General features: G+C 58.9%; 1 protein-coding gene across 3 annotated transcripts in view; it reads left to right on the top strand.

Moving 5' to 3' along the window:
• The window catches only part of CAPN5 (calpain 5), a 52695-nt gene extending 42306 nt beyond the window's left edge, over window positions 1-10389 (top strand). For all 3 annotated transcript variants that reach the window (XM_042904771.1, XM_042904773.1, XM_042904772.1), the window contains exons 5-13: window positions 91-283; window positions 1046-1239; window positions 1886-1963; window positions 2793-2988; window positions 3628-3750; window positions 4932-5128; window positions 6029-6144; window positions 6716-6852; window positions 7832-10389. In XM_042904771.1, the coding sequence (XP_042760705.1) occupies window positions 91-283; window positions 1046-1239; window positions 1886-1963; window positions 2793-2988; window positions 3628-3750; window positions 4932-5128; window positions 6029-6144; window positions 6716-6852; window positions 7832-8014 (1417 nt within the window). In that variant the 3' untranslated portion in view covers window positions 8015-10389. The remainder of the gene's footprint in view (window positions 1-90; window positions 284-1045; window positions 1240-1885; window positions 1964-2792; window positions 2989-3627; window positions 3751-4931; window positions 5129-6028; window positions 6145-6715; window positions 6853-7831) is intronic.
• Window positions 10390-12010: the final 1621 nt, after the last annotated feature.

The following is a 12010-nucleotide window of genomic DNA, read 5'->3' as shown; positions in this document are numbered from 1 at the left end:
CTCTGAGTCCCCCAGATCTCCCCTGTAAGGCGAGGGTTTTAGACAGGTTGGGGAGCATGAGCGGGGAATTCTTTCCACATTGCTCCCCAGGCTGGCGGGCTGTTACCAGGCCCTGGATGGAGGCAACACGGCGGATGCGCTGGTGGACTTCACAGGTGGCGTTTCCGAGCCCATCGACCTGACTGAGGGTGGCTTTGCCAACGATGAGGCCAAGAGGAACCAGCTCTTTGAGCGTGTGTTGAAGGTGCACAGCCGAGGAGGCCTCATCAGTGCCTCCATCAAGGTGAGAACACAGAGGCAGCCTTCCCCATCATCAGCCCTTACTGGGGTGTCCCAGGCAGGGCCCCTGCTCAGACTAGCTCATAATCTGGACGTTCAGCCTCACGGGGGGAGGGGAGCAGCTGGAGCGTGCAGCCCCCTCCCCGGTGCTGGGCAGCACGAGCTGTAGGTCCCTTGCCCTGACCCCCTATACTATGAAATACCTTGCTGTTTGACCAGCATCCCCCTTTGACGGGCATCTTGTATTGGGGCAGTAGGTGTCTGTGCATCTGAGGGTCCCTTAGTCAGGGTCGCTACAAGGCGACTGGAAGAGGGGAGGGAGACTCTGCTCCTGGCACAGGCCCAGGTGCCTCAGGAGGATTGTCTTATTTCATCGACTGCTTTTATTTCAGGTGGGGGAGCTGGGGCTCAGTGCAGGCACCAGTGGTGGGTCCATAGTCTGGCTGTCTGGAAAAAGAAAAAGCCCTGCTTTGTAGCGTTTGCTGATTTCATTGGCGTAAATGCTCCCATCATGTTGATTTCAAGCTAATGTTTTAACAGTTGCACAACTGAACCTGTGCCAGTTAACGCCAATGCGCTCCTGGGCCACCCCACTTTAGCTGCCCCATGGGGGCTTTGTGCACACGGAGCCCACCCGCCTCCCTTTGTGTGGGGCTGCCATTCCTTCCCTGTCCTATAGAGGGTGGTGTAGGCACACACCATCCCTGCCCCTCCAGCTGGAGCCTGACCAGACCCTGTCTCTCTGGGCAACTGTGTCCTCCTGCAGGCAGTGACAGCAGCAGACATGGAGGCCCGCCTGGCATGTGGCCTGGTGAAGGGACATGCATATGCCATCACTGACGTGCGCAAGGTGCGCCTGGGCCACGGCCTGCTGGCCTTCTTCAAGTCAGAGAAGCTGGACATGATCCGCCTGCGTAATCCCTGGGGCGAGCGGGAATGGAACGGGCCCTGGAGTGACACGTGAGGCCCGGGGATGGGGGTGCGGGCACAGGGCAGACCCCAGGTGGGTGGGCCCCAGTATGAGTGCTTGGGCAAGGACAAAGGTGGGTTTCCTAGAGGAGGTGACACCCAGGCTGGGCCTTGAAGGATATGGGAGGAGGATGACATTGGGAGACTTACTTTGCAGTGGGCACCTGTGTGGGGGTGGGTGGGGGGTGGATTCTGCAGGGAAGAGTCCTGGAAGTAGGGATAAGCTGATTCCTATAGAGGACAGAGAACCCAGTCTGGCGATGAGTGGGAAAGAAAGCAGGGAGGGAGGCCACCAGGGGTGAGAATGGGGGTGACTGCTCTGTGTTTGGCTCATGGCCCTGGTGAGGTGAGGACCGGAGCCAGGCCCCTGGTGAAGGAGCCCCCTTCCTTGAAGGTCATCCCGCCCTTCCCCCGCCAGCCTGCAGCCTTGTTCTCAGACCTCCAGCCCCTGGCATGGTGGCAACCCACCCTTACCAGACAGGCTTTTTGGAGACGGGCTGGGCCTGGCCCTGGGTGCCCCCAACTATACCCACGCTGATGGAGGCCTGGTTCTGGGCTGTCCCTCGGGCCTCCTCTCCCTTGCCAGGGTGGCCCTGGTGGGGTCCCTCCTCTTACACTCCTCCCTCTTCCCTCCCAGCTCAGAGGAGTGGCAGAAAGTGAGCAAGAGTGAGCGGGAAAAGATGGGGGTGACCGTGCAGGATGACGGAGAGTTCTGGTGAGTGTGTCCGTGCCCCATGCGGGCGTCCAGGGCTGGGGAGGGCCTCCTGTAGCAGGGAGCACCAGATGGGGGGGCAGATGCCTCACCATCAACTTGCTCTGTGGCCTAGGACAAATCACGCCTGTTTGCTTCTCTGTGAAATGAGTTGGGCAGTAATGGGCCCGTTCGTCCCCGTAGTCCCCAGTACCAACCTCCAGGGACCCTGAGCTGCTCCAGCACGCAGACTGGGCCCTCAGCAAGTAGGCCAGGATGCCGGCAGGTGGGGATACGCGGGGCAGGGGTAACGCTGGCAGCCTGATTGCCGAGAGTTGCCGAGAGCAGCTGGGGAAGAGGAGAGGCCTCTTGGAGTGGCTGCCTCCTAAGCTGGGCCCCAGGGTCAGGGGAGCCCTTGGTGGGCAAGGAGAGAGACCCAGCCCAGTCAAGAGAGTACGCTTAGGTTTGAGAAGAGGGAGTTCGGGGAGGCCAGGGAGGTGAGGGGAGCTAAGGGGGCACGTGGGTTGGGGTTGGGCTGGGAAGATGGCAGCAGCCTTGCTTAGTACTGTTGCTGATTGTCACAGCTAGTCTTGCCGGCTCCCGTCTGCCGGGAGTTGTACTTCGTGCTTTTACTGCATTGCTTAATTCCCACGCTACCTCTGTGAGGTGGGCAGCTGTTAGGTTCATTCCCATTTTACAAATCAGGAAACTGAGGCCAGAAGAGATGTGAAGGGGCCAAGTGATGCCACCTCCACACTCACTCCCGTGTGGGTCGTGCTTCAGAGCACACAGGGTGAGTAGGCGGGTGGCCAGCCAGGGGGACCTACCCAGCCTCGCCCCCTGCCACACCCAGGATGACCTTCGAGGATGTGTGCCGATACTTCACTGACATTATCAAGTGCCGTGTGATCAATACGTCTTACCTGAGCATCCACAAGACGTGGGAGGAGGCCCGGCTGCGTGGCGCCTGGACGCGGCATGAGGACCCCCGGAAGAACCGCAGCGGGGGCTGCATCAATCACAAGGACACCTTCTTTCAGAACCCGCAAGTGAGTGTTTTCGGGGCCCCTACTCCGCCCCTTGGGCAGCCACGGGGGCCCTCGCCACTGCCCTGCATGGGCTCCTGCATGACCTTGGGTATATCCCTGTTCCCCCGTGGGCCTCTGTGCACCTGTCTGCATAGTGGGGGTTGGGTGGGTGGGTTCGGGTGGTCCTGGGCAACCTGCAGATGGTAAAGGTGAGGAAGCTCGTCCAGAATTACAAGGACATATAGAGGGAGGCTGAGCTGAAGGCCCGAACCCCTTGTTTCCACACACACGGTGCTCTCCTTCCAGGGGAACTTGGCCGGATTGGCTCTTCCTCAGGGAGGACCTCTCCCCTGCGCCTCCTTTGTTAGGACCCTGGCAACTGTTTACCTTTCGTGTTTGGCATGCCTTCATTTGGCACCGGCTGCGTGTGGACTCAGAGCTGAGCTTCCGTGATCTCACAGAGTCCCCCCGCCCCTCAGGCAGCGTAGGCAGCGTAGGCCCATCTCACAGATGAGGGACTGAGGCCCAGAGAGGTGCTGTGACTCACCTGGACTCACACGTGGAACTGAGGCCCGGCTCTGGCCCAGCTTCCAGGAGCCAGCAAGCCTGTCTCCGGCCCGGTCTCACTGCCGTGTCTCTCTTCCCTGACCTTCTCTGCAGTACATCTTTGATGTCAAGAAGCCAGAAGATGAAGTGCTGATCTGCATCCAGCAGCGGCCCAAACAGTCTACCCGCCGGGATGGCAAGGGTGAAAATCTGGCCATTGGCTTTGACATCTACAAGGTGAGGCCAGCTGGGACCCCTGCTCTGGGTGAGGAGAGCGAGGGAGCTGGATTTTAGGCCACCTTGGCCTGGGGGAGAACGCTCTAGACTACTCTGGCCACTGACATCATCCCTGCCATTCTGGCCACAATGGCCGATGCCATGGGCATGCTGTGGCGTGAGCCCTATTTGGAACACCCACAGAGGCCCAGCCTGCCTGGGGTCAGTGGCCATGGGAGCCCTCAGCCTGATTTCCTCCTGCCACAGACCCACTGGCTATTTGGCGGATGGGAAGGTGGTCAGGGCCAGGCCCTGGGAGGCCCCCGCTGCTCCCTCCCTCAGGCCTCTGGGTCCCCCTGAGGTGGAGGCCTTGCTGGGCCCTGGGAGGAAGCAGCTTGGGCAGAGCCAGGTGGGCTTGCCGCTGGCCGCTCCCCCTGGCCTGGGACCCGAGGCCCTCCTCGTGTTGCGACACTTGGTATGTGATGGCACTTGGCATAGCGGGATGCCACGGGCCTGCCAGACACTGAGAACCTCGGGAAATCACGTGGACGTGCTGGGCACGTGGTCGGAGTTGAGCCCCTGCATTTGAGGCGCTCAGTCACATCATCACAGTTTGTTCGTGTCCTTGGGTTGGTACATCCATTGCGTGCTGAGGTGTTGTGACTTTGACATGTCGTGACCTAAAGTGACATGGCTGTAGCTTATCATGCCACTCGTTCCAGGAGTTGTCTGGCATGTCCTGGCAGCTGGTGATGTCATCTCCTGGCCACGTGCTGTGTTGTGGGCAGATAGTGACACGGTCGCTGTTACCAGGGGGCTGCCCGTTGCCCCCCTCCTCCTAACGGCTTTACTGAGATAGAACTCACATACTATGCAGTTCACTCATTTAAAGTGTGCAGTGACCTTTAGCACGTTTGTAGGGTTGTGCGGCTGTCACCAGTCGATTCTAGAACGTTTTCATCACCCCAGAAGGGAAGCTCGCACCCTTTAGCCGGCACCGCTCAGTGCCGTCCGGCTCCCCGCCATCGTCCACCCCCAAGCCTTAGGCAAGCACTCGTCTACTGCTGTCTCTTTACTTGCCTTTTCTGGGCATTTCGTGTAAATGGATCAGGTCGCTCTTGTCAGGGCAGCGAGGGCGCGATGTGCGAGGTAGGTGGGGGGACCGGGGGCTCCGTGCGGACCAGCCTCCCCGCTCCCCGCAGGTGGAGGAGAACCGTGAGTACCGCATGCATGGTCTGCAGCACAGGGCCGCCAGCTCCATCTACATCAACTCGCGCAGCGTCTTCCTGCGGACGGACCAGCCCGAGGGCCGCTATGTCATCATCCCCACCACCTTCGAGCCAGGCCACACTGGCGAGTTCCTCCTCCGGGTCTTCACTGACGTGCCCTCCAACTGCCGGTGCGTGGGGGCTGGCTCAGGGCCGGGGCTGAAAGGGCCGGATTCCATAGCAGGCTGACCCGGAACCTGCGGAGACGTTGAGGGTCTGCCCGAGGCGTGGAGCCCAGACCTCCAGCCTCCCTGGGCTGACGTGAGCACCCACGTCCTTCCCCTCCTTCCCCTGCTCCTCTGTCCCAGCCTCTCTCGGCTACATAAAGGGGCAGTATTTCATATGTGCATAGCACTTCACAGTTTACAAAGCTTTCGCTCTCTTCGTTTGCTTTTCCTGAACCTCAAGCGGGGGCCTGACCTTTCCATTGTACAGATCAGAATTGGGGATCAAGGTTTGGGGTGGGGGTGGTTTCCAAGGTCATGACACCAGTGGTCGAATTGGCCTAGGCGGACTGCTAGAGCCATCCCCTCCCTGCCTGGGGTGCAGGTCCCGTGAGCCCCCACACTGTCCTCCTACCCTGGTAGTCAGCCCTGATTCAGTGCTCCTTGCACACAGTGCAGACCTGGGAGGCAGCACGTGTGGTGGGCTCTGGGGACCTGGGTCCTGCCGGCCCAGGCTCCACCTCTGTCCAGCTGTGGGGCAAATCCCTTCTCCCGTTGAGCCCAGCTTCGTAATCTGTAAAATGGGCGTGATCACCCAGGGCTTTGGGAAGATTACAAATAATACCTGTAACATCCCAGCAGGGGCTTGGCACACAGTGGGTGCTCAGTAAGTTGCTTTTTCTCTCCGGGAGGACGGGGCTCCCTGCAGTAGAGAGAGAGCAGCAAGAAGCCCGTGGTGGTTTGCCCAGGATGAGCAACCATGACTACATACTGCTCCCCTCCCCTGCCGTCTTCTCGAACCCCCTCACCTTCCATCTCCCTGGCCCCCTCCACCACCTCACCCTCTCCTCCTCTGCCCTGTACCAGGGAGCTGCGCCTAGATGAGCCTCCCCGCTCCTGCTGGAGCTCCTTGTGCGGCTACCCACAGCAGGTGACCCAGGTGCACATCCTAGGGGCTACCGGTCTCAAGGACTCCTCGACGGGTGAGCTCGCCTGGGGAAAGCTCTGGGACCCACCTCCCCAAGGAGATGGCCCATGCCCCCTCCCCACTGCTCAGCAACAGACACCCAGCCTCCCGAGCTCTCTTGCTCTCACTGAATGAGCAGACCTTTCCTAACATCCACTCAGGACCCAGCCTTGGAATGAAACTGGGTGCGTAGAGAGGACCGGGCTCTGCTGCCTGCTTTTGGGCAGCTTCCCGTGGGATGGGGCAGTCCGACACAGGGACAGACAGCTGGGAGGCAGGGCTTACAGAAGGCTCCCTGGAGGAGGTGGCCTTTCTCCAGGCTGAGGTGGCATTAAGATATGAAGCCCGATAAGGCGGGATAGGGAAGAAAAGTGCTCTGGGCAGGGGGAACAGCATGGAGGCCAGAGATGACCAGTCTGCCCCCTCCTGTCTCTGGAAGTTAGGAAGGGAGTCAGGCTGTGCTGTCCCTTCTGAATATATGAACTCCGTCCTCTGCTTTGGGAAGTGGAATCACCTCCCAGACTTCTGTCCCACTGGGTCCTGCCCCAGGCTCCATCATCACCCCGTGGCCCACTCAATTTCTCTAGGGGCCAACTCTTATGTGATCATTAAGTGTGAAGGGGACAAAGTCCGCTCGGCGGTGCAGAAAGGTACCTCCACACCCGAGTACAACGTGAAAGGCATCTTCTACCGCAAGAAGCCAGGCCAGCCCATCACAGTCCAGGTGAGCTCCACCGTCCTGAGGGTCTCCCCTGGACCCCCTGCCTGATGTTTTCCCACTCATGGGGGCTGGGCCCAGGGTGGCAGAGCTTTTGTTGGGGACCCAGGAACACTAAATTCTGGTTCCCACTCTGTCCCTGACATGGTATGCATGGCCTTGGGAATTCTCTTGCCGGCCCTTCCTCGTGCCCCAGAGTGCCCCCTGTGGGTGAGTTGTATTAGATGGTGTGATTTTGAGACACAGTAGGGTTAGTCTCCTGGCTGGGGACAGTGGTCATCTCTGCCAGCTTTGCCCCCATGGCTTGGGAGTTGTTCCTTAAATCCCACTGGAAGTGGGTCCACCTGGAGAGGTTGCACCAAGGTGGCATATAGTGGGGGTGGCTGTTTCCCCAGAGCAAGGGGCCAGAAAGCCACGGTCCTGGATTGGGCTTTCTTCCCTTCTCAGGCCAAGGTGGCCCGTGGATGTTGATTTTGGGCTCATTAGTGGGAAGTCCTCTGTCCTCCCGGCACAGGCTGGGGCCTCCCCGGGAAGGTGGAAACCATCAGTAAACAAATGCCCAGGTACCCTGGGGAAGCCACTGTAGGATTTCCAAGTTTTCCTAACACTGGGCCCCACTGGATCAAATCACAGACCCATAGCTGTTGGGGCTGAAAGGACTCTTAGGGGCCGTTGATCCAACCCTCGTATTAAACGTGGGGAAATCACTTGTCCAAGGTCACCTAAGGTCAGTGGCAGAACTAATAGTAACAGACTAGACTGTATATGGAAGGGAGTTTGACAGATGGGAGGAAGCCTGAGGCTCCGGAAGGGGACGGCCTTGCCCAGGGTTCACGGTCAGGCAGAGGCAATGCAGGGCTCCTCTTAGCCAAGGCTTGCACTGCAAGAAAGGGGTTCAGGGCCCTGCCACCAGCACCCACACAGACCTATACTCCTGCTCTTAAAGATGCCCCCCCCCCCCTGCCCAAACCTTGTCTCCTCCCAGATCTGGAACCACCGAGTCCTGAAGGACGAATTCCTGGGCCAGGTGCACCTGAAGGCCGACCCGGATGACCTCCAGGCCCTGCACACCCTCCACCTCCAGGACCGCAGCAGCCGGCAGCCCAGCGACCTGCCAGGCACGGTTGCTGTATGTGTCTTCAGTAGCACGTCCCTCACGGCCGTCTGACCCCTGTCCCTCTGCCTGGCCTCCACAGTTTTACCGCCATCTGCATGTCCCCAGCCAGGCCAGGGACTAGCCTGGGAGCCAGGACACTGGGGGCCTTTTCCCAGCTTTTCCGCTGACTTGCTGTGTGACCTTGGGAGGCCTCTGCCCCTCTCGGGGCCTCAGTGTCCCAAGGACCCCTAAGCATTCCCTTCTCACGGAGGAGTCTTCCTGCCTGAGATTTACAGTAGCTCTTCCGACCCCAGCTGTCACCACTGCTAAGGGACTCTATCCGTTGAAAACGTTTTCTCAAGGCCCTGCTGTCTGCCGACGGAGTGCCAACCTGTCACTTGTTTACACAGGACCTTTCACGTCCCCAGGCCCCACTCTTGCCCCTTGTGTCCCGGACCCGCCCCCGTGTCCCAGACTTTGCTTTCTCTGTCACCTACCTACACCTGGTTTTCTAGCCACCTTGAAAGGACTCTTGGCTGTTGCCGGGTTTCTGCTTAGGCTGGAATTAGGAAAATGTGCAAGTGACAGTCATTCATTCTCTACTCCTGCCCACTTGCCCATTCATTTATTTATTCAACAGAGATTTGCCAAATGAATAAATGATGCCCATGAGATGCCCGCTGGAGCTGGGGCCCTCCCTGCAGCTCTGGGAGACCTGGCATCCACCTGGGGCCTCACCCCTGCCCGGGTCCTCTCAGAGGTCAATGCCCAGACACGGCTGCGGCCTCACCCCAGGTTCCGATTTCATGCCTAGCCTCTGGGTGAAGGCCCCTAGTGGGATGGTGGCATCTTCCTGCCTCCACTGCCTTCATGTCAGGAGGACACCCCCCTTTGGTCAGCCAGGAGGGTGTGGCGGGCATGGGGACCTGAGGGGAGGCACGTGCTTTCAGGCCCCCCTCTGCTGCAAGACCTGGGCTTTTCCTGGGAGGAGGCCTGGGGTAGCAGTCTCAGGCCCACTGGGCTCAGATCACTTCTAGGGCTTGGCAGGAGACCTGTAAATCCATCACCTGACCAGAGGCCCCTCTTCCAACATTCCCTGAAAAATGCAGCCCTCCTCTTGCTGCCTGGACCAAAACGTTCCTTTAGTCCTCAATGTTTTATATTCTTTAGTGTTAATCAATCTTAACCAGGGGTTTTTAAAGGAAAACTGAAAGCCTGAACCCCTTTTTTCATCTTAAACTCCAATTCCTGTGGTTCCCCTGATTTTATTTTCATTCTGCTGGGGGAGGGGGTGAGGAGAAGTCACATCTTCTCAGAGGAGGCCTGCAGGTGGGTGAATAAGAGGGTATTTTTTTTACTTGGACGTATCGCAAGCCGGCACCACCCGTGTTCTTGGTGAGCGTTGGCGCCATGACCTGTTTCGGGTCCCTTCTGTGCCCTTCCCTGGCTCTAGACTGGGAACCGTAAATGAAAAAGCCCAGGTGGTTCAAGAACAAGAATTCCTGTGGCCTTGCTGGGAATTCCTTTTGGGCACCCGAATGTTTGGCTCCAGATCTGGCTGTTTGCTGCAGTGTCCTGGCTGGAGGTGCTGGATTCTTGACTTTGCCTCTTCACTCTGTGGCCAGCTCTACTCCTGTGCCCTGGTCCCCGGGCCGCACGAGGGGCCAGGAACTGAACAAGGAGGACAAGAGGATTCCTTCTCGAAAAGCTGGGACTTGCCCTCGAGAACCTGGGCCTGGGGCTGGGACATGACCACATGACCAGGAGCAAGTCACTGAAACCTCCTGTGCCTCGATTTCCCTTCTGCAAAGTGGGGCTAATGGTTCTTGTTCGTCAGCACTCTTGCTAACAAGTGCTGAATAAGGGCAAAACCGTACCCTTTATGTATCTCTGTATGCGTGCACACTATATCCACTCATGTAATCACTTCCCAGTGTCTTTTTCAAGTGAAGGCTCCCAAGTTGGGGTGGAGACGTGAGGGCCAGCCTGGGGCTTCTGGGGCGGAAACATGGGTCTTTGCTCAGCCATGCCCCCTTGGGCTAGGGGGCAAACCAGGATCAATTGGCGGGCCTATGTGGGCTTCAGTCTGAGGATTGGGCACTGCCTCTTCCCCCCCAAAACGGGTTTGGCAGCCCTCTCCTTGCTTCCTGCCCCTCTGAGTGGGCCAGGCTGGCTCCTGGCTGTGCAAATGTCCCTCCCTGATCCCTGGGCGGGTAAGGATAGAGTTCTTCCGGGCTGGGACTAGAGGGTTGGTGGGGAGAGCAATTGCTCTGCTCACCTGATGCACCCTTCAGCCTGTGGGGCCCACGGAGTCCCCATTTGCATCTGGGCAGGGCCTCTGGTCCATACCACCCAGATGTGGGCTTTACTCCCCTCAGGGCCTACCGTGGGGTCAGGAGTGGATACCTGTTCTGTTCTCAGAATAAACATTACTACAGTCCCAGAAAGACTTTCTTGTATCTGTCTGTCCCTCTGGGGGTGAGGGACAATGGAGGGAATATTCCCAGGCTTAGGTAGGTGACTGCCCTCTGGTCAAGAGGCTCGTGAGGGAGGACTTGAGAGTTAACAGCTGAGGCTGGGCCCCACTGCCTGCCCGGTGCATCTGTGGGCAGAGGTCATTGGGATCATTCCATCATTGATTCAGCTGGCCTCATCCCAAGCCCTGTCCCGGGCACTGGGGATGCAGGGAAGCAGCCACAATCCCATCCATTGGGCAGTCTACAAACTAGTGGGGAAGGCCAACGGGGACACTCCAGTCCTAACAAATGCCACCCAGGGAGTGACTGGTAAGGCAGTGGGAGTTCTGGGAGCTTCCAGCCTACCCTGGAGGGCAGGTCGAGGCCCCGATGCAAGTGGGAAATGGAGGGAGGGAGACAGCCACAGGAAGAGGACCTGGGTTTGTGGGGCACAGGCGGATGTGGGGAGGCCAGCGTGGAGGCTGTTGAGAGGAAGATGCTGGCAGCTCCAGTCGGGTTAGGGGCTGGGGAGAAATAGTGGACAGAGCTCAGTGATGACTGGGGTGGAGTGGGGAGTGAGGGAAGATGAATTAAGGCCAGTTTGTAGGCTTCTCGACAGGACTGCGAGCAAAGGACATTGTGAATTCTGAGCCCCGCTTAGCAGACTAGATGATAGTGGGTGCTGAGTACACTGTTGCTGTTACGTCAACTGGAGATCACTGCGGACCTCTCCACTCCGTACCACGCTGGGCCCGTCCTCACAGATCAGGCCTGCATTCTGCCTCAGTGCTCCTCTGGGGGGCTCAGTTTTCCCATCTGCAGGCTGACAGCCTGGGAGGCTCCGCAAGAGAGCTGACTGGGGGAGTGGTGGGTAGCAAGTGTTAATGGCAGGTGCTCCCCCAGAAGTGGGGGCGGCGACCTGCAGCAGCTCCTGCTGGGGTCCCCTGGCCAAGCCTCTAGCAGCCGGCTACCTGTAAGGGTCAGGAAGATGGAGTCAGAATCCTGGTGCTGCCTTCCCTCACTGCTCCAGACGGGGGCGCTCTGGAGGGCAGCGGTGCCCGTGCCCAGCAGGTGGCGCACTCGGGCCTCCCGCCCCAATTGCGGACGCACCTCCGACACACCTCAGTTATAGAGGATGGGGATCTCAAGGAGTGCCTCCCTCTGCCGAAGCCGAAGTTCCCCCTGGAGAGGCGTGCACTGATGGGGCAGCTGCCACGTGGCAGGAGGCAAAGGATGGTGACAAGCACCTGCCAGGTCTCAGCAAGGAGTCGTCGATGTTACCCTTTGCCAGTGCTCGTAACATTTTGTGTACTTCTGTTCATGTCCAGCCCCCACTTGTAAGTCACATTATTTTACTTCAATGCGTCCCTGGAATAGACAGGGCTTCTCCAAGTCAGTTGGTTTGAAAGAAAGTTTCCTGGGTGATTATGGACAAGACCTGCCCACCCCCAGAACAGGCTGTGAGGACAGTGTTGAAGTGAAGAGCTTCAGGGGTTGCATCTGAGGGGAGCCCTTGGGAAGTGGATCTGGGGTTGTGTGTATGGGGACTGGGGAGAAAGGGCCAGAACATGGGGCTTGCGACCTCCTGCCGGGGCCCTGCCCTGCCCTGCCA

Source organism: Panthera leo, chromosome D1, assembly GCF_018350215.1.
Source record: "Panthera leo isolate Ple1 chromosome D1, P.leo_Ple1_pat1.1, whole genome shotgun sequence".
Classification (NCBI taxonomy): domain Eukaryota; kingdom Metazoa; phylum Chordata; class Mammalia; order Carnivora; family Felidae; genus Panthera; species Panthera leo.
This window is presented reverse-complemented; position numbering and strand designations above follow the sequence as displayed.